We start from the raw sequence: 23,195 nt of genomic DNA on the forward strand, positions 1-23,195 counted from the left end.
GCAAGCTTCTAGAGGGCACATAAGTCTGAAGTAACACATTTTGGTAAATCGGATGCAAATTTTCGGATCATCAGGATGGAATGAGAGGTAGAGTTGAGTGTCATAAAATAAAAAAGAAAAGGAAAAATAAATAACAAATAGGTATGTTGAACTGTAAGTTGTGTACGTTAATTATGCTAGGTAAAATGTAAAATAATAAAATTAAATTAAGTAAATAATGATATGAGTGACGTAATTTTCTAGCATTTATGGGCACAATTATTATTTTTATTTTTTTGCCGAGCCCACGCTAGAGTTTTACATTGAAGTCAGTTTTGCATCAATAATAGTAAAATTAAAAATTTAAATAAAAAAAATTATAGTAAAATAGTAAAAACAGGTTTCGACTAAAACACGCGCAATTGTTTGTTTGGAAGAGCACGTGACTCTCCTCTGCGGAAATCATGGCTGCGCCCTGTGCCGCTCAATGCTTTTACAGAACAGGTATGTTTACAGTTTACTTCAGGAACAGTTAGACTTATTTACATGATAGAGTATAAAGACTCAGACTCTGGCAAATCAGTGACCCAAACGAGACAGCATTCGCTCATATCTAATCTTAATAATCGCATAACTGCAGTCTTCCGTGAATATCAAGCTTTAATGAAACCCAAACCTTCCAGCCAAAATAAGAGCAGGTTTTCAAGCTGTGCGTTACTCGGTGACATGGTCGCTATGTATCAATGTAACGTTAGACAGAGCCGAATTCAGACAGAATTAACGTTACTTTCAACCCTTTTCACACATAACGTTACAAACAATAAAACACTTGATAGAAAGTTACAGAACCATTTGCATTAATGATTCGACACGAACACACCTCTTTAATTATATTTAACAGTATTACTGTTTTTATTTATCTATCCATTTGTGAAGATGATAGATGGATACTAGATCGATTAACTTTTGTTTAGACTTCTCCAATTTTGACCATTTGCACTGTGTCCCAATTCGTCTCCCTTTTAATGTCCTCTATTGTGGAGTTTTGTAGAGGACATGAAGGAGACTGCAGGGAGGCTGGACTCCTGGCACTGTCTTGGAGTTCTTTATTGTTTGCTGGTTTGGCAGAGTCTTTGTGGGTCCAGTAGAAGTAAATAGAGAAAGAAGCATACAACTTTCCCCTCTGCTCAACCACTTTTGTTTCTTTTACATTTAAGTGAATTATAAGAACAGGCAAATATATTTAGCTGCTTCATATTTCAGTTTTGTTTTGTTTTTTTTTAGTTAATGTGACTTAATCATGTTAACACCTTTCTTTCCGGGATTTCAAAGACTTTTTTTTTAAAGATTATTTTCAAGGAACATTTTTGGACAAACAGGAGCATCATAATAAACAATACAGTAGATGCACAAAAATGTATACCCAGTTGACATATCAATGGTTATTTATGAACCGAAAAAAGTTTAGCTGGTTCAACATTTAGTAAACCAATTAGGTAAACTCAAACAAAGATGCATTATAGATTTACTGCATTATTAATGAAACTTTTATAGCATTTACATTAAGAAACAATGAAGCTATTTTTTCTACACAGCAATAATGCACTCTTTAAAAATAAAGGTGCTTCACAATGCCATAGAAGAACCCTTTTTTTTCTAAACGGTTTCATAAATAATCTTTAACATCTGAAGAAACTTTCTGTTTCACAAAAGCTTCTTTGTGCTGAAAGAAGATTCTCCAGATTATAAAAAGGTAAGAGAGAGAGTGTTCTTTAAAGAACCTTTGACTGAGTGGTTCTTTGTGGAACCAAAAATGGTTCTTCTATCGCATCATTGTAAAGAACCCTTTAAGCACTTTTATTTTTAAGAGTGTGATAATAAACCAAATATTAAACTTTTAAGAGCATACTCTTTTCAGCATACTGTGAGGTGGAGCACACCGATTCCAGTCTCATATATTGTTTATGATAAATAATATATGATCTGGGAATGATATCTTTGGGGATATAAAGCATTTAATAATAATGAACTGATATTAAGGTTGACACGTGTGATGTACTGCAGTCCTGAAGTAAGGAGGATATATAACAGCTAAAGCACAAGACTCAGTCTAAAGTCGACCACACACATACGCACAAAGGGAATTCAGTTCAGTCCACATCCTTGGCCACATCCTTTGCTGTCTACCACCCAAATTGTTGTCACTACACACAGCCGCTACCCCACCCTGGGTTAACCCATACTGTCTTTATTCTAACCCCCCAGCCGCCCCCTCGCTGCTCCAGAGCTACTCCCTTCATCACTGCTATTTTCATCTTTGTAACTCAAGCCCTCTCTTGTGTATAACTGCACTTATTTTGGGGCTTTTGACCACTGTTTTTATTTTTTATTTTTTTAAGACAAAACTCTGCAGTCCTCGTCGGCTTGAGTTACAACATGGTTGTTGATGTGTGGTGGTGGATCTCAGATTATTTTTAATTTGTGGCTCAGATTCAAACTGAAGCATATTATGCGAGCATCACTGCATTGTGTAATTATATTCACTATTTGTTTACAATGTAGCTGTGTTATTCTTTTGGGAGAAGGAATGAGTTTTTGGCACATGATTCACGCTCTGAGAATAGATGTTAACTTGACAATATTTGACTTAAATGCCCTGCAACATGATGAAACACAGACTTTTGAGTTATGCACGTGTAGTTTAGAATATAATAATGTGATATTTTAGTATAATTTATTTCAATGTAAATATTATGTTCCTATATGTATTTATAGGCTAAATAATCTAAATCATCAATATGGATTTCATGGATTTATATTAGTGCTACAAAAGAATCTGTTCAAAATTATCCAATTAACTGCACAAGTTCCTTGCTGTGACCAAATGGCTTAAACATGCCTGACATTGTAATTATGACATACCAACTCATGAATACGAACTTCCCTGCATCAAGGATTTGAATGAACCATATTTATAAGTCAGGAAGTCAGAATTATGATGTCAAGTGTGTTAAGGTCACTTTGGTTAGATTTTTTTTTTTTTTTTTACCTCTGCTTCTACAGCATGATTAATGAAAGTATGTTCATTAAGTGGGTTTTTGTGTTTTTATTCAGTTTATGGTGCTGTAAAATGTATAATGTTCTATTGTAGTTGTACAAAAATATAGCATTTTGTACATACAACTTTATTATTGTAAATGGAAAAAAATGAATTAATGAATTTAAACAAATTTACAGTCAATATGGATGCTGAAGTTTCAGCAGCCATTACTCCAGTGTCTCACAATCCTCCAGATATCATTATAATATGCCGATTTGCTGTTCAAGAAACATTTCTTATTATTATCATTTTTATTATTATCATCAATACTTAAAACATTTTTTTTTTCAGGATTCTCTGATAAATAGAAAGATCCAAACATTATCTGCAGTTATCTGAAATGAAAAGCTTTTGGAACATAATACACTATATCATTCCAAAAAATTTTTTTTTAGGTAAGACATTATAGAAATTCATACTTTTATTTATCGAGGATGCTTAAAACTAATCAAAAGTGATAACAAAGACATTCATAATGTAACAAAAGATTTCTACTTCAGATAAATGCTGTTCTGTCCATCAAAGAAACCTGAAAAACATTTATACTCAGCTGTTTAAAACATAATAATAAAAAAAATGTTTTTTTTTGAGCAGCAAATCAGAATATTAGAATGATTTCTGAAGGATCATGTGACTAGAGCAACGATTCTAAAAATTCAGCTTTGAAATCGCAGGAATAAATTACATTTTAAAATGTATTCATATAGAAAAAATATAGAAATTTTACTGTTCATACTGTACTTTGGATCAAATAAATCCAGGCTTGGTGAGCAAAAGAGACTTGCTTAAAAACATTAAAAGGCGTACTTTTGACTGGTAGTGTACATTCGCCATGTTTTTATTGTCATGTGACCTACGGCATCAGAAATAGCCCAGATGCCAACATGAGTCCCATTTCGCCTACTTATACTACGACCTAAAAGTATGTACTGTTTTTGTGAGGGAAAAGTACATACTTTTGAGTGTGTAGCAAAAGAGTATGCACGCTCTGGGACATACTTCAATGACGTCATGCAACATGAACGACAACGTGGTTGACTAGTTACGCACACCACAACTGTTAACGTTTCATTCATTCTTTATGTCCAATAAAATTTTATTTACTATTCCCATCATTTTTTCTCATCGTTTTTTTTCACAATACATTTTACTATGTGTGCTTCTACCAAGTTGAGGAGTGAGGAAGCAGGGCTGCGTCGTCGTAGAACCAAACGCAGGTCGTTTGTGAGGCGGCTGGTTCTGACGTTCATGTGCAATGTGTGTAACGAAATAAAATATAACTTTAATTAGGGTTAAACATTTGAATTCTTACACTTAAAAGCTGAGGGCGCATCTCTGCTGCTGCACCCGGCTGCCATGTTTACATCACCACAAAGCCATCGCAAAGCTCCTCCCTCCCATACGCAATGGGTTGTGGGCAATATTAGCACTTAGAGTGTGCATTGATCTGCACTTCGAATTCTAACCGGAAATAGTAGACCATCCGGGTATCTTTGGAATACTCTTTTCAACATACTACGATTTGGGACGTACTAATTCTAGTTTCGCATACTATTTAGGACGGATAGTATGCGAATTGGGACTCAGCAATGGTGTTAAAAATGAGTGCATAATCACATGATTTGTTCATCTCTTTGGCTGTGTATAGGTGGTTCAAGGCCTCTACAGAGAGTAGCACAGCTGCCCATCTGCCATAGAAGCTCATCTGCTGCCCTCCAATACCTGCCTCACCGAAGTTTCTTCTGGAAGAAATCAAACAGTTCTCACAGTGTGGTCCGTCCCGCTGTAGTGCGCCCCTCTTATGCTGTACCCAAGGTAATTACAGCCTCAACAAGTGACACTAACAATTTAATATTCATTACATTGGAAAAAGTGTAGATTTTTGAGCTTTATGCATCACCAATGTTCTTTATATATACTCTCTTCTCTCAGCACATCCAGAAGCCGGACTATGTGTCATCCAGCAAGGTGCCGGAGTGGCCAGATTACATCGAGATTAAAGATGAGGAGCAGATCCAGGGATTGAGACGAGCTTGTCAACTAGCCAGACACATACTGCTCCTGGCAGGAAAGAGCTTGAAGGTACAGTATCACTTACCTGAAATTTGAGAACGTAACGGTGAATAAGCTTGATGTGACACGTCCTTGAATTGTCTTTTGCAGACGCTGTCACTATATTGTTTGTTTTCTAGGTTGGTATGACGACAGATGAAATAGACTTTATAGTCCATCGGGAAGCCATTCGTCACAATGCCTACCCGTCTCCTTTACATTACGGGGGCTTTCCGAAGTCAGTCTGTACCTCTGTTAACAATGTAGTATGCCATGGCATTCCAGACAGGTAACTCAGTGCTATCAAACACAAGTGCTTTGTTATGACTGCATGTCTATACTTTAGTTTGTTAGTGTATGTGTCAATGGCATGAAACAGTCCAACATCCTGCAGAGTTTAGCTCTGACCTGCTCCAACACACATGCCTAGATGTTCCCAGCAGATATTGTCTTATTACGGTACTGGTAGATACCAACCTCTGTGGTTACCACTTGAGAGAGCGAGAAAGCATGCTGAATTTCTGTCATTGTCAATCACTTGTTTCAGATTCCATGGAAATGAATGAGAAGTGTCTTGCCTGATTCCTACCTCTTTCAAAATTGTCTGTGACTTCTCAAAATAAATGTTTAATGGCAAACAGGTTGAAGATTAGTGGACAGGTTGTCGGTTCATTAATTGATAAGCTGCTTTATCAAAAAAGCATATCGCTCAGCATATTGAAGCCTCTCCATTGACATCCATTCTTTTAGTGTGCTGCAGCATTACCCAATTTTCTGTTAACTTTAGAGACTTGATTTAAGTCTGCTGTGTTTCTACAACTTGGAGCTAAACTTTTCAGGATATCTGCTGTCTAGTAGCATGATTGTAATGTACTCTTTGTCTTTGTGCTGTATTCATTGTTTAAAAAACTTTCATACCATTTTCAAGAAAGGTCCGAATTCATTGACTCAAAAAGTCAAAAGGGTTAACCAAGTTTATAACTTATCACAACATCAGGGTTTTTTTCTGGATGTTATAGCTGCACCACATGATTTTAATGGTTGCACCTCATGACTACATTTTTTTTTTCTTCAAATATTAAAGATTTTAAACAAGAAAATACCAGCTACTTAATTTTTTCAAAATGTAAATTGTATTCTGCTCTACTGAGACTTCTGTTCTTATGGTGTCAGAACACTGCATTTCATACTTTATGCACCCCAAAATATATAGAAGTTAATTTTAATTCAAAAGTTAAAAGCATGTATGTATGAATTGCATTTTTATTTTTTGTATTTATGACTTTTTAAAACCTTCCATGCTGTCAGTATTGTATTTTGTTTTCTAGTCGGCCATTGCAGGATGGAGATATCATCAATATAGATGTCACAGTGAGTCCTCCGTTTAAATTCCAAGCTAATAAATTGATGTTAGATTTCTAATGAACAACATTTTGGTTTATGCATCTCAGAATCCGTAAATAGTTTGAAACATCTCTTCCATCTACACTTGACCATTTATCTCTAAAACATTCTATTCAATTTCTATTCTATTTATCTTTCTTTAAAATAAAAACTTGCTCTTTTTAACTCTAGTGTTCTCTATTCTTTTTCTATTCTATCTACTTGTTTTTTTATTATAAAGTAATAATAACGTAATAATAACCCTCTAACTATGGCTTTTTATTTTTTTCATTTATTCTAAGGAAATAAAAACTTTGCTATGTATACTGTGTTAGACTAACTGGGACAGCACACATATTGTTACTCTTTTGTTGTTTGATACCCTCATTTGTAAGTCGCTATGTATAAAAGCGTCTGCTAAATCATAAAATGTGAATGTAAATAGTGGATGCTATATGTGTTCTGTAGGTTTATCTAGAAGGTTACCACGGAGACACCTCAGAAACATTTCTGATTGGCTCAGTGAATGAACAGGGCAGGAAGTTAGTGGATGTGGCTCGACGGTGCAGAGATCAGGCCATCGCCGCCTGTGGACCAGGTCAACCTCTGTGCGTCATTGGCAACACTATCAGGTGTGTGCTCATTCCCACCATCATCCCAGATTGCATCACAATTCCTGACAGCATCTCGCACCTTCAAGGGTGATGTCTGTGGGAAATGTTATTTTATTCATTGCGTTTTCCAACTTGCTCTTGTTAAAAATAGCACATCTAACCCCTAAACATCTTGTGTGCAAAAGTCAAAAAAAAAAGACCGCAATCTTGCCTCGTCAGTCCTTATTTGATAGTGTAGAGTCTGAAGAAGGACTGCACAGAGTTAATGTATTTCTCAGTGAGCTCCGAGCAAGCAATTACCCAGAGTGCAATGGGGTTTTTTCCTGCAATGGGGTGTAAATTACAGGTTAGTTTGTCTTGTTGGATGTGTACATGTGTGCAAGTATCCGTGTGTGTGTGTGTGTGTGTGAGGGGGAGAGAGAGAGCGATGTAAATTACAGGCTTGCTCCTGCTGTCTTTGAGAATCGTAGACTCTGCCAGGGTGGATTCAGCTCCCCACAGAGACACCAAAAGATCCGCAGGAGCCTTTTCACAGAGAGAGGACATACTCAATCACTCACACACAGTACAGAAACATCTTCAACAACATCCTATTGAACTTCCACTTCTAATACAAAGACTTAAATGTGCACAAAATCAATTGTGAAGATGCTGAAATGGGTTCAAGGTCAAGATGTGTAGCTAAAAAAATTGTGAATATTAGATTTTTACTTTCATGATATAAATGTGTATTTTACTTGTGTCTTTAAAATAATTCAATTAAGTGATTAAATGAGCTTTTTGTGCATATTGTGCAGTGTAGCAATAGAATTTCCGCTGTGTCTGAGGAAGCAATGCGTTTGTTTCTCTCTCTCTCTCCCTGCGTAGGATTGTGAGCTTCTGCAGGGACATACACTGTTATTATATACACACAGAGGGAACAATTACCTCTCCTCAGGAAAAGCACTTAGACCTCTCTTTCACTCCTTCTCTCCATCTCTTGCTTTTATTTTATTTTTTTATCATGCTGGCGCCCTAGCATCCTCTCTGCTGCTCTCTCTTTGCAATTCTTTGTCTTTGTCTTTTATTATTTCTCTTTCATCCTTTTCTTTTCTGTCTGTTGTACACCTTTGTCCTCTACCTTTTCCCTCCAGGAATACAAAAAACAACTATTTGAGAACATTTCAAGCATGCCTTATTCACAGTTTAAATGTATTTTATACATGTAGGCAACATGGTTAAATTTGACATCTCATAGGCAATGCCCTAATTGGGTGTAGGCTCGTGGGTAAAACAGAAAATTTTATTTCACACTTCTAATCATTTATCAGACACTTTTATGCAAAAGAGGAAAATATACAAGCAATTTATCATACATCAACCAGAATAAACCTGGTCTAAACATACATTTGAGGATTTCTGTTTTCTTTCTGAATTACAGCAAAGTAGCAAATTCAAATGGATTCCGTGTGTGTCCATATTTTATCGGTCATGGGATTGGAACATATTTCCATGGTTATCCAGAGATATGGCATCATGGTGAGTTTAGACATCAATATTTGATGTATTATTAATTTATTTGACTTAATACTGTATCTCAGTTAGCCGTTATTGACTTATAGTTTAAACTTCACTCAAATATGAAAGTTCTGCATTATTTACTCCTTTTTAATTTTTAATGTTATGTAAAAAAAAAAAAAAAAAAAACCTGTATAACTGAATTTCTTCTGTGGAACAAAAAAGAAGACATTTAGAAAAATGTCACAGAGGTTTTTGTTGTTGTTTTTGTTTGTACTTACAATGAAAATAAATAATCTAATTTCATTGTCATTACAATGAAAGTCAAATATCTTATTTAGTTTGGACTAATATCTTTTTTAGTGCTGGTTTAGATTTATATAGGTTTGTAAATTGTCATCATTTTTAGTTAGGGGTGAATTAAATTAAATGTATTTTAATTTTTATGAATACATAGGATTTTTAGTAGGACTGGTTGTTAAAACATGTTATTTATGAATACAGTTCATTAATGTGATCATCTGTTATGTTTTACTATTAATTAGAGACCAAGGTCCAATGGTGGTTCATGCTTCCTTTCTCTTTTACAGCCAATGACAATGACCTACAGATGGAAGAGGGCATGTCCTTCACTATAGGTCTGTATCATTGTTTCAGATGACCGACCGATTGAATGTTATTAAGAACATCAGCGGATGCATGAATGTGTACGTTTTCAGCAAGTTAAACTCTCCGTCCATTTTCCAGAACCCATTCTTATGGAAGGATCCTCAGAATTCAAGATCCTGAAGGACAAGTGGACTGCTGTATCTGTGGATGACAAAAGGTGCATGTTGTGTTCAGTTTCTCCTCCCACACTTCTAATGAGAGCCCAGTGCAGCCAGTTAAATGTAGCCTATATTAATTATATCGTTCATTACTTCAAGCAAGAATAAGTGGACAATTTCTATCGAGAATCTTCAAGAATTTTATTTCGATTGGCTGTTGACATTTAACTTTGAAAGACTAAGTACCCTCAGAATTTGAAGCACATACAGAGCTAAGTGCTCTGGGATAAACTTTCCTTTAACTGCATATATTTCACTGGAGAGCACTTCAGTGTTAATTGCAAATGAGCTGATTGCCCTGTTGGCAGGTGAGAGCAGAGCGTTATATTTGGTCAGTGGTTGATTACAGCTCTGATTTTTAAGGTTGACTGGAATATGCAATATAAGAAAATGGATAAATGGATTCCTTATGTTAATTTTACTTCCAATGCAGTTGTTCTCAACTGTTTGACTCCAAGGCCCTCACTGTGATTTACTTAAAAAGGAAAAACTGATTAAAAAAAAAAAATAATCATCATTTTTACCTGACAAAATATTTTAGAGCTTGGTGTAACTAGATAATTCGTCAACTTGGATTAATATGGTTCTATCTGACATATTTTGTCAAAATTTGAGTTATTCACATATTCATATTCTGTGACATTTGCATTATGTGATGGTTCTTTTTTAAATCATTATTGTGTATACATGTATAAAAATGCTAAAGATGTAAGATCTTTTTATTAATATTTCTGAAATTCTCCAGGTATAGAAATCACACATTTATATCTTTTAGTTGTTAATGCATGTTTCGTTTTATTTTAAATTACTTTGTCATCTTGCGGCACCCATAGAAGTTTGCTGAGGCCCTTGTAGGCCCCGGTTGAAAACCACTGATTTGAGATAAATGACTAAATCTCAGCATGTTCACCAGTGTGTTTGTGTTTTCTTGTGTGTTAATACTCAGATCGGCCCAGTTTGAACACACGGTTGTAATCACCAGCGATGGTGTAGAGATTCTGACAAAACTACCAGATGAAGATTGACCGGACAAGAATTATGGGACATCTTGAAGTGTGACCTGTCTGCGTTTTAAAAAACAAAAATAACAGAATCTGTTATTTAAATAAACGTTTCTTAACATTTAGCCAGTGTTTCATCTTATTTTGTTAGCCTGACCCAATGGCTTCCTGAAACAGCTGTGCATGCTCCAGCCCTATTAATAGGGATAATTGTTTAATGCATGTAGATTATTATGTAATGAGTTTCAAAAATCTCTTCACTATTCCAAACTCTTTGGTTTCTGATGTCATCTCTGACTGAGCTCATTGAAAGCACAGGGAATGAAATGTCATTAGGTCTTATTATTATGGCGGGGTTTCTCCGTACATCATAATATTACTCCGCAGTAATGTAGTTAGCGCTGTGCATCTCTCGAGAGGTGATTATATTTATGGGCCATGGGTTTCCGTATGAGCCATGTGTAGCGTATCAAGAAAACCCTATAATCATATCTGTTTCCCGGCGTCATTGGCAAACTGCTTATGCTGTCTGACATTTGACAGAGTTTGAATTCTGCTGTCTCAAATGCGCATGTATTTGGAATAGCAGTATGTTCATAGCTTTCAGTCTTACAGTTGACGTTTTGAAGTGAGTGGATGAAAAAGAAATCAGTCTGATTTTGCAAATATTAAATCGCTAAAAACACACACTGAATGAAATAGCCAACGTCAAATGGGTGATCAGAAAGTGCACTTACATGAGCACGAGCTCTCTCCACAAACCGGCTTCAGTTCTGCATCTGTGTAATGGCTGTGCCTCTATGATGTGTACAATTAAAGTTAATTACATTGTGACCCTTACTAGTTAATCCGTAGCTTTCGGTGGCTGTGCCATCTGGGAAGTTTCCTTCTGCTTTTGCTCGAAACAGTCCGTAGCTCTAGCTATATTTAGACTAAAGAAACGCGCACAAATTTACGTTTGTATGTATGTTTGTTTTTAACTAAGAATCGATAGCCTATTAAAAAGAAAACGTATAAAGCAGACGATGTGTAGTATATAAAACGAAATGTAAACGACACCACATAACATGTAAACCGCGCATTGTTTATTTAATTATTTTTAATCATAAAGAACTAAAGTCCTTAGATTATGAAGATGATGGACTATGTAAATACCAATGAATTGTACAGATACATTATTATTATTACTAAGCCCAAAAGGAATAGTTTATACAATATGAATATTATTATTAAGCATATAATCTGTTTGGGCCTTATTTAATAGGTCTAGTTTATGTGATTTGTTTGCAATTTCTGACCGCACTGTGCCTGTCTTTCTAAGCTATGCTCATTAAATCGAAACATAATTGCAGCCATTTGGTTTTTGTTCATCCTCACGTATTTTCATCTGTCTGTCGCAATTACGAGCAATTTCTGGCTCGTCGGGAATCTTTTCAGTCGGACAAAAGAAAAAGGCTTAGGCTAGGAATCAATAGGCGTTTTTCTCACAGCGCTGAACCGTTTGCACGTGCTGTATTCTGTCATGAAGGATGTTCCTGCTCATTATATTGACTTGAAACTAATTGATTTTAAACTTAAAATCTCGCATTTTCGCTCACTTTTCGTTGCATCTGTCCATATTTATTTTGCTGTTTTATTTCGGCTGCAACATTTCGTGATCTGTTCCTATCTGAAGTGGCTATAGTTTTTTTATTATGTTGTTCGTTTCATTTGGGCTTTGGTTTGGCTGCATGAATGCTCGAGCATTTGTTTTCTCCTTAATCGTACAATATACATCTGTCGTCATAGCAAAGAGAGAGAGAGAGAGAGAGAGAGAGAGAGAGAGAGAGAGAGAGAGAGAGAGAGAGAGAAAATATTCCTGAGATCCAGTAAAATATTGGTTATGCAGGTTAACTTTTGACAGGACAGTCCACCTCTGCGCAGAAACTTTTTTTCTGCTATAAGCTATTCCCGAAATTTACCCAAGAAGGAAAAACGTTTCAGGGGCTGTTGTTACTAATCGTTTATCTTATATGATTTGTTACTTTTGAGGTTCATTCGAGCTTCCGCGGTTTTTCTAAATATGGACATAGTGGTTTGGGCCCGGATCCCTTGATTCTTATTGAAAAAGACGTCTATTTTTATTCTGAGTTTGGGAATCTGATTCTCAAACCCACCAGGTCACCGTGGCATATCTTTGCAGGTACAGCAAATGCTACTATGATTGTAGCACATTTTACCGTTCTGCTTCATTCCTTACATCAACATTCCCAGCTGGCAGTAATTGAAATGCCGGGGCTTATTTGCAACCGCACCACCACGAGCCCAAATGACTGCTTCCGTTTGGATTCAAAGCTACATCTGCATGAAGCAGAGCAGAGGGTCTCTCCTAATATAGGCTATAGGCTATAGAATAGAAAATAAATGATACATTTTGCAGTTTAATCTGCAATAATATTTTTTAGTGAACTGGCATTAGCCTACTAATGATTCTGATATGATGCTGTTTATTTATTTATTTATTTCATTTGCTGCTTTTGTTTGTTTGTTCGGCCAGGCTGAATGATTTGATATATTTTGTTCATTTCTCCCCTTTTAATACTGCCTACAATTGAATATGTTAAGGTAGAACAATTGTTTATTTGTTTATTTTAGCGATTATTAATCATTCAAGAAATGTATACAAAAATATTCACACGATTTGAGGGCCTATGCAATCCATGTGTAATATGGATTTGCCTTAATTAGAGTTAGGTAAAGCAACTTTTAATCCCAATTATACAATGACAAATAAACATACATGGACTAGATTACATGTGCTATAATATGAAACATGAGCAAAAGCCTCATATTAATTTGTAAAATTGGTGCAAGTGATAGTTTGCCCCTTTGGGTCTCCCACCTATTCCACTATTTTAGTTCCAGAAATTTTGACCTTGACCCTGTAAAGACGTGAGGCTTTGAGAAACTGTGTGTCCCCGTGCAAGAATAGCTCAAGGCTGTGCTGGAGCTGGAAGCGAGGACTCGAGGAGAATGTTTCCAGGGCGGTCTGCTTGAGGCGGTTTCATGTATTTTTTCTCTGGTTGAGTGGCGTTCATAAAACGTCTGGAAGAGGAGCGAGCTGACTCCAGAGAGTCTGGAGTGGGAAGAGCCCTCGCCGCACGCGGAACGCCCTCGCATCTCCTTCTGCGCATGCCAAGACGCGTCCGAGTGCCAGGCGTCCCCCTCATGACCAGAGGTGCAGGATACCTCCTCACCAACAATATTTACAAAGGATTAAATAGGATCGGATTCGTTCTACCGAATAATCACAGACGCATTACGTGTGCAAAAGAAACTGAGATATGCACAGAATTAGTCTGCATGGGTATATAGACTTAGATGAAGAAAAACAACTTGAAACGACAATCAAAGAACCAAACGTTAAACTCATAGTAAAACGCACATTTAATTATGACTGCAGGCTATAAGCATTTTAACATTTTTTTTATTACACTAAATCTAATATATTCTGTACAACACGTAAAAAGCTACCCGTTTGTTCTTAGAATGTGAAATAAACATCTGATTCCCCCTCTCATTTTGACTATAACGAAAACAAATAAATAAATAGAAAAATAATTTAATGTGCATTGCCTGCGCGCATTAGTGGCGCCAAAGAAATCCACGGCAAACATCTTTAGCAAACCCAGCCTGAAAATAGATTTTAGAGTTAATGTTTTCCTAAGACAGAAGTCCAGTGACAGAATAGGCCTATATCCTCCTACAACAGGTGTATTCGGCCATTTGAGTCTCTGTTAGAATATGGTCCCAGCACTCATGGCAGAGCTGTGATGGGGCTGTATTAAGGTACTTGGCTGTAGATGTGTGACCGTATTCGTGGATGAGTACCATGAATAGTTTGTCAAAAACGATGGGGCGGTGGTGTTTGGTGGCCCGGTGGTCTGCTCTGAAACGGTGTCCCCGTCGCTCGGTGTCTGGTTCGGTGGGAAATCCCATCCTGCCTGTGGTGGAGGACTGCTAGAGGGAGAGTCACCGGCGGCAACCTGCTGGTCTGGCGGAATCTCGCCGTTTTTCCACAACTTTTTGAATTTTGAGCGTCGGTTCTGAAACCATATCTTCACCTGTGGCGCAAAACAAAGCGCGTCTAAGTTAAACATGAAACAACACAACTCTGCGTTAAGATAAATAAAACCACAGCTTCAAACTTATAGCCACAGTCTGTGGTAAATGAGCCGCGTTTGACCTGGGTCTGTGTGAGGCCCAAAGACGCCGCCAGCTCGGCGCGTTCTGGGAGCGCGAGGTACTGGGTCTTCTGGAATCGGCGCTGGAGAGCCGCCAGCTGGAAACTGGAGTAGATGGTTCGCGGTTTCCGGACTTTCTTTGGCTTTCCATTCACCATACGCACCTCTGGCTCACTCTCTTCTTTCTCTATCAAAATTAACCACAAAAGTTGTCATTATAAAATATCACAAGCCGACCACCGGCAACAGGAAACGACGTTTGGGAATACTGAGGGGGTCTTACCTGGTTCGGTTGGAGTTGGTGAAGAACTGGGTCCATACGTTCCATAAGCGCCATAGGACGAAGCGTAGCCTAAATCGTAAGCCTTTGGGCTGTAGTGAACATTACCCACTGTACCAGGATGATAGGAATAAGATGCCAGTTGTGCGTACGCTGTCCCCGCGCAGTGACCCGTCTGTGAACTGCTGTAGAAGCTGCTGTCGGTCACACTGGACACCGGCAATGTTGGGGAATCCTGCGACTTGTGAACGGTACTGAAGCTGCTCGAGGTAATATGGTTTGAATGCATATCCGAGCCAAGGCTATCCAGAACAGCGGTCATTTTGTGAGAAAAAAAAAAAAAAACAGTGAACTGAATTGACTTATAACAGCCTATTCAGAATCTGCACCTCTAACAATTAAACGGTGATACAAAAATCACACAACTTCTGGAGGTAGTTTGATTCGCCTTAAGTTACATATCCATAGTTGATAGAGGGTTTGAGCTCCGCGGCGGTCTCTGGCTTGGAGATGCTGACGGGCGGGCCATATACTGGGCGTCATGTGCTACAGAGAACCAATCGGTTAGCAGGCAGTCCTGGGAAGTCCTGCCAGCTGAAGGAAGACATCTGACAAGTCGAAATAACAAAATATCTCGCAGCCTTGGTCTTAAGGGATTTAGCTGTTCTTTACAAAGGGTTGAAAAATATAGCCATTCACTTAATATATCAAAATAGCAGAATTGGTGAATTTGAAAAATATTTTTTTTTTAAAGAAGACACAGGACGAACCAGGGAGAATGAAATATATTATATAAAGGAGCATTGTCTTTTTGTGTAGTAGGGTTTTTTTTTTTTTTTTTTTTTTTTTTTTTTATCTAGCCTAATTGAATTATATATGAACCATGAACCAAATTGAGCAGTACGCATGTGAATGACTAGATCCTACATTTAGACCAACTAATAGTCTAAAAGTGTCAAATGAAGCTGACAGTCTTGATTAAAGGGATATATTTCCTTATTGGAAAGATGGAATGCCATCTATCGCTGAAATGTTGTCAGTGTATTTTACGGAAGCAGTCTGCATTCCTCTGACTAATCACAGACGGCGCCAGTCTCCTCACACCCACAGGTGCGCAAAACAGCAATTATTCCCCGGTAAACAGCAGGATAAAGCGCGGAACCAGCCCTATATGATGCTCTGTCGCGCCAAACGCCTCGTGCACAGACCTACATAGAAAACTACCTCAGTCACGAGAACTGCCAATTTACTAAATATTCTGTCAACTCAACAAACTTTGTGGCCTGAGCTCTGCCAGCTGTAATCCCTGGTGACTTGTCTCTGCAGTAGAGCGATTTCCATTACAATGTTGTTATTTTATAAAATAAATAAATATATAGAAAATTAAAATATGTGCTATTATGTGATCCTTATTTAAAGTCGTAATAAAATTAATATTGTTAGTGTTGATAGTCGATTGGGTTAGTTGGAAGGATTAATTGGATCAAAACATGGTTGGTCATTACTAGGCTACAGTATGCACAAAATTACTATACAGTTATATAGATATATATTCAAAGTTAAAGTAGGTCTGGCTCCTTTTCTGTTCAGGTCAGGTGTTCAGGAGACAAGTCTTCGAGAGGACCTCTGGCGCCCTCCTGCGTCCACTAATATAAAACTACCTTTTTCGAGATCATGTCTCTACCCAATGCACTCCAAATTCGCACGTCCTGATTTTGCCAAGTCCTCGTTGTCCTGAGACCAATATTTTTTTATGATGACCCTGGGACAACAACTGCCTCAGCCAATCAAAGTTTATGACGTCATCACTATGTGCCAGTGCAGAGTCCGCCAAAATAACAGTAACGCCCCTCTTACAAATTCAAAGAAAAGAAAAACTGTCCTGTATCTGCAACCACCGTGATACCAGAGAAGATAGCAAGTAAAAAGGTAAGACCACAACTTTTTAATTTCTCGTATAAATTTATATCAGTATATTAATGATAGTACAATTCATATTTCTTTTTAGATTATTTTTACCACCGAAGTTTTAACGTTAGTTTGCATTGGAAAGTTAGCCTAAATAAAACAGTCTGATAAATGTTGTTTTAACATTTATTTCATTTTTTATATTGTGCCAAACTATAAAAAGGCTGCGATTAAATACTGGCCGTATTGCGATCTTATTTTCTGCCGGTTTAGCGCTCGGACTGCCGCCACCACAAATTTTCTTAATATTTCTCTCGTTAACATGTAAAGTTACTTCACTGTGCCATTGTCCATTTCCGTTTCGTTGCGTCCAGTAGCATTCAAAGACAAACGTCCGAAATGCGGAACAAAACAGCGCTAGTTTGCTCGCCGCACGGACCATTCAGCTCGGTCCACCATCAGACAGTACTGCAATTCGCTGCGAGATCCAGGTAGAAGCGATTTATTACTGATCTATTACTGTAATAATCCGTGATCACTGATTTATTCTGTTACATATGAATATGATGACCTCAAGTCATCACTGATTTATTCTGTTACATATGAATATGATGACCTCAAGTCATCACTGATTTATTCTGTTACATATGAATATGATGACCTCAAGTCATCACTGATTTATTCTGTCACATATGAATATGATGACCTCAAGTCATTACTGATTTTTTGTTACATATGAATATGATGACCTCAAGTCAGCACTGATTTATTCTGTTACATATGAATATGATGACCTCAAGTCATTACTGATTTATTCTGTTACATATGAATATGATGACCTCAAGTCATCACTGATTTATTCTGTTACATATGAATATGATGACCTCAAGTCATCACTGATTTATTCTGTTACATATGAATATGATGACCTCAAGTCATCACTGATTTATTCTGTCACATATGAATATGATGACCTCAAGTCATCACTGATTTATTCTGTTACATATGAATATGATGACCTCAAGTCATCACTGATTTTTTGTTACATATGAATATGATGACCTCAAGTCATCACTGATTTTTTGTTACATATGAATATGATGACCTCAAGTCATCACTGATTGTTTGTTACATATGAATATGATGACCTCAAGTCATTACTGATTTATTCTGTCACATATGAATATGATGACCTCAAGTCATTACTGATTTATTCTGTCACATATGAATATGATGACCTCAAGTCATTACTGATTTATTCTGTCACATATGAATATGATGACCTCAAGTCATTACTGATTTATTCTGTCACATATGAATATGATGACCTCAAGTCATTACTGATTTATTCTGTCACATATGAATATGATGACCTCAAGTCATCACTGATTTATTCTGTCACATATGAATATGATGACCTCAAGTCATCACTGATTTATTGTTACATATGAATATGATGACCTCAAGTCATTACTGATTTATTGTTACATATGAATATGATGACCTCAAGTCATCACTGATTTATTCTGTCACATATGAATATGATGACCTCAAGTCATCACTGATTTATTCTGTTACATATGAATATGATGACCTCAAGTCATTACTGATTTATTCTGTCACATATGAATATGATGACCTCAAGTCATCACTGATTTATTGTTACATATGAATATGATGACCTCAAGTCATTACTGATTTATTGTTACATATGAATATGATGACCTCAAGTCATCACTGATTTATTGTCACATATGAATATGATGACCTCAAGTCATCACTGATTTATTCTGTTACATATGAATATGATGACCTCAAGTCATCACTGATTTATTCTGTCACATATGAATATGATGACCTCAAGTCATCACTGATTTATTCTGTTACATATGAATATGATGACCTCAAGTCATTACTGATTTATTCTGTCACATATGAATATGATGACCTCAAGTCATCACTGATTTATTCTGTCACATATGAATATGATGACCTCAAGTCATCACTGATTTATTCTGTCACATATGAATATGATGACCTCAAGTCATCACTGATTTATTCTGTTACATATGAATATGATGACCTCAAGTCATCACTGATTTATTCTGTCACATATGAATATGATGACCTCAAGTCATCACTGATTTTTTGTTACATATGAATATGATGACCTCAAGTCATCACTGATTTATTCTGTCACATATGAATATGATGACCTCAAGTCATCACTGATTTATTCTGTCACATATGAATATGATGACCTCAAGTCATCACTGATTTATTCTGTCACATATGAATATGATGACCTCAAGTCATCACTGATTTATTCTGTCACATATGAATATGATGACCTCAAGTCATCACTGATTTATTCTGTCACATATGAATATGATGACCTCAAGTCATCACTGATTTATTCTGTCACATATGAATATGATGACCTCAAGTCATCACTGATTTATTCTGTCACATATGAATATGATGACCTCAAGTCATCACTGATTTATTCTGTCACATATGAATATGATGACCTCAAGTCATCACTGATTTATTCTGTCACATATGAATATGATGACCTCAAGTCATCACTGATTTATTCTGTCACATATGAATATGATGACCTCAAGTCATCACTGATTTATTCTGTCACATATGAATATGATGACCTCAAGTCATTACTGATTTATTCTGTCACATATGAATATGATGACCTCAAGTCATCACTGATTTATTCTGTTACATATGAATATGATGACCTCAAGTCATCACTGATTTATTCTGTCACATATGAATATGATGACCTCAAGTCATCACTGATTTATTCTGTCACATATGAATATGATGACCTCAAGTCATCACTGATTTATTCTGTCACATATGAATATGATGACCTCAAGTCATCACTGATTTATTCTGTCACATATGAATATGATGACCTCAAGTCATCACTGATTTATTGTTACATATGAATATGATGACCTCAAGTCATTACTGATTTATTGTCACATATGAATATGATGACCTCAAGTCATCACTGATTTATTCTGTCACATATGAATATGATGACCTCAAGTCATCACTGATTTATTCTGTCACATATGAATATGATGACCTCAAGTCATCACTGATTTATTGTTACATATGAATATGATGACCTCAAGTCATTACTGATTTATTGTCACATATGAATATGATGACCTCAAGTCATCACTGATTTATTCTGTCACATATGAATATGATGACCTCAAGTCATTACTGATTTATTCTGTCACATATGAATATGATGACCTCAAGTCATCACTGATTTATTCTGTTACATATGAATATGATGACCTCAAGTCATTACTGATTTATTCTGTCACATATGAATATGATGACCTCAAGTCATCACTGATTTATTCTGTCACATATGAATATGATGACCTCAAGTCATTACTGATTTATTCTGTCACATATGAATATGATGACCTCAAGTCATCACTGATTTATTCTGTCACATATGAATATGATGACCTCAAGTCATCACTGATTTATTCTGTCACATATGAATATGATGACCTCAAGTCATCACTGATTTTTTGTTACATATGAATATGATGACCTCAAGTCATCACTGATTTATTCTGTCACATATGAATATGATGACCTCAAGTCATCACTGATTTATTCTGTTACATATGAATATGATGACCTCAAGTCATCACTGATTTATTCTGTCACATATGAATATGATGACCTCAAGTCATCACTGATTTATTCTGTTACATATGAATATGATGACCTCAAGTCATTACTGATTTATTCTGTCACATATGAATATGATGACCTCAAGTCATCACTGATTTTTTGTTACATATGAATATGATGACCTCAAGTCATCACTGATTTATTCTGTCACATATGAATATGATGACCTCAAGTCATCACTGATTTATTCTGTTACATATGAATATGATGACCTCAAGTCATCACTGATTTATTCTGTCACATATGAATATGATGACCTCAAGTCATCACTGATTTATTCTGTCACATATGAATATGATGACCTCAAGTCATCACTGATTTATTCTGTCACATATGAATATGATGACCTCAAGTCATCACTGATTTATTCTGTCACATATGAATATGATGACCTCAAGTCATCACTGATTTATTCTGTCACATATGAATATGATGACCTCAAGTCATCACTGATTTATTCTGTCACATATGAATATGATGACCTCAAGTCATCACTGATTTATTCTGTCACATATGAATATGATGACCTCAAGTCATCACTGATTTATTCTGTCACATATGAATATGATGACCTCAAGTCATCACTGATTTATTCTGTCACATATGAATATGATGACCTCAAGTCATCACTGATTTATTCTGTCACATATGAATATGATGACCTCAAGTCATCACTGATTTATTCTGTCACATATGAATATGATGACCTCAAGTCATCACTGATTTATTCTGTCACATATGAATATGATGACCTCAAGTCATCACTGATTTATTCTGTCACATATGAATATGATGACCTCAAGTCATCACTGATTTATTCTGTCACATATGAATATGATGACCTCAAGTCATCACTGATTTATTCTGTCACATATGAATATGATGACCTCAAGTCATCACTGATTTATTCTGTCACATATGAATATGATGACCTCAAGTCATCACTGATTTATTCTGTCACATATGAATATGATGACCTCAAGTCATCACTGATTTATTCTGTCACATATGAATATGATGACCTCAAGTCATCACTGATTTATTCTGTCACATATGAATATGATGACCTCAAGTCATCACTGATTTATTCTGTCACATATGAATATGATGACCTCAAGTCATCACTGATTTTTTGTTACATATGAATATGATGACCTCAAGTCATCACTGATTTATTCTGTCACATATGAATATGATGACCTCAAGTCATCACTGATTTATTCTGTCACATATGAATATGATGACCTCAAGTCATCACTGATTTATTCTGTCACATATGAATATGATGACCTCAAGTCATCACTGATTTATTCTGTCACATATGAATATGATGACCTCAAGTCATCACTGATTTATTCTGTCACATATGAATATGATGACCTCAAGTCATTACTGATTTATTCTGTCACATATGAATATGATGACCTCAAGTCATCACTGATTTATTCTGTCACATATGAATATGATGACCTCAAGTCATCACTGATTTATTCTGTCACATATGAATATGATGACCTCAAGTCATCACTGATTTATTCTGTCACATATGAATATGATGACCTCAAGTCATCACTGATTTATTCTGTCACATATGAATATGATGACCTCAAGTCATCACTGATTTATTGTTACATATGAATATGATGACCTCAAGTCATTACTGATTTATTCTGTCACATATGAATATGATGACCTCAAGTCATCACTGATTTTTTGTTACATATGAATATGATGACCTCAAGTCATCACTGATTTATTTTGTCACATATGAATATGATGACCTCAAGTCATCACTGATTTATTCTGTTACATATGAATATGATGACCTCAAGTCATCACTGATTTTTTGTTACATATGAATATGATGACCTCAAGTCATTACTGATTTATTCTGTTACATATGAATATGATGACCTCAAGTCATCACTGATTTATTCTGTCACATATGAATATGATGACCTCAAGTCATCACTGATTTATTGTTACATATGAATATGATGACCTCAAGTCATCACTGATTTATTCTGTTACATATGAATATGATGACCTCAAGTCATCACTGATTTATTGTTACATATGAATATGATGACCTCAAGTCATCACTGATTTATTGTTACATATGAATATGACCTAAAGTCATCATATGAATGCTAATGTATTATTACGGTTTTAAATCTGTTTAGAAGAAGTTACAGTAAGCATTGCATTGTTTTCTTGAGATTATCATGGATTTTAACTTGACATTATTGATGTTTAGTCTAATTGTTCGGGTCCCTTTGCTTTTTAGATTTCGACATCAGAGATGGAGGAATTCATAAAAACAACGGTCTACAAAGAGGAGCGCTTTAAAGGAAACAAAAAAGAGACTGATATAACAGTCCATGTTTTAGAAAAGGATTTAGATGCCTGTGCATTTATACAGCAAAGACTCACTACCATAAACACCTCCAAAGATGCCAACTTCAGGACTGTGAATTCTGCAAGTTTGCAAAATCAAAAAAATTGATATTTCTTGTTTTCATGCAAACGGTCTGGAGCATGCACGCAACAAAGTCAACGTGCCAAAGGATGCAAGGCCTATGTT

The 23,195-nt window shown here is 36.1% G+C and overlaps 2 protein-coding genes across 2 annotated transcripts; one reads left to right on the top strand and one right to left on the bottom strand.

Annotated features, from left to right (window-relative positions):
• The first annotated feature begins 407 nt into the window (after positions 1 to 407).
• On the top strand, positions 408 to 10,578 carry metap1d (methionyl aminopeptidase type 1D (mitochondrial)). Its single transcript, XM_052547135.1, has 10 exons — positions 408 to 483; positions 4,728 to 4,894; positions 5,012 to 5,161; positions 5,272 to 5,420; positions 6,460 to 6,502; positions 6,983 to 7,146; positions 8,549 to 8,646; positions 9,216 to 9,263; positions 9,373 to 9,451; positions 10,399 to 10,578. Exons 1-10 carry the CDS (start codon positions 444 to 446, stop codon positions 10,475 to 10,477), a joined length of 1,017 nt encoding a protein of 338 aa, XP_052403095.1. The 5' UTR covers positions 408 to 443; the 3' UTR covers positions 10,478 to 10,578.
• A 3,213-nt stretch (positions 10,579 to 13,791) lies between these two features.
• dlx2b (distal-less homeobox 2b) lies at positions 13,792 to 15,537 on the bottom strand. Its single transcript, XM_052547136.1, has 3 exons — positions 14,960 to 15,537; positions 14,679 to 14,863; positions 13,792 to 14,556 (listed from the first exon to the last, which is right to left on the bottom strand). The coding sequence occupies exons 1-3, from the start codon at positions 15,276 to 15,278 to the stop codon at positions 14,230 to 14,232; spliced, it is 831 nt and encodes a 276-aa protein (XP_052403096.1). The 5' UTR covers positions 15,279 to 15,537; the 3' UTR covers positions 13,792 to 14,229.
• Positions 15,538 to 23,195: the final 7,658 nt, after the last annotated feature.

Source organism: Carassius gibelio, chromosome B1 (genome assembly GCF_023724105.1).
Source record: "Carassius gibelio isolate Cgi1373 ecotype wild population from Czech Republic chromosome B1, carGib1.2-hapl.c, whole genome shotgun sequence".
Classification (NCBI taxonomy): Eukaryota; Metazoa; Chordata; class Actinopteri; order Cypriniformes; family Cyprinidae; genus Carassius; species Carassius gibelio.

Coding starts and splice junctions, on each gene's coding strand:
- dlx2b (XM_052547136.1), bottom strand. CDS start 15,278: ATGACCGCTGTTCTGGATAGCCTTGGCTCGGATATGCATTCAAACCAT. Junction 14,864..14,959: donor ACCAACTCCAACCGAACCAG/GTAAGACCCCCT, acceptor TAATTTTGATAG/AGAAAGAAGAGAGTGAGCCA. Junction 14,557..14,678: donor TGGGCCTCACACAGACCCAG/GTCAAACGCGGC, acceptor TTTGCGCCACAG/GTGAAGATATGGTTTCAGAA.
- metap1d (XM_052547135.1), top strand. CDS start 444: ATGGCTGCGCCCTGTGCCGCTCAATGCTTTTACAGAACAG. Junction 5,162..5,271: donor TGGCAGGAAAGAGCTTGAAG/GTACAGTATCAC, acceptor TTTGTTTTCTAG/GTTGGTATGACGACAGATGA. Junction 5,421..6,459: donor TGCCATGGCATTCCAGACAG/GTAACTCAGTGC, acceptor TTTGTTTTCTAG/TCGGCCATTGCAGGATGGAG.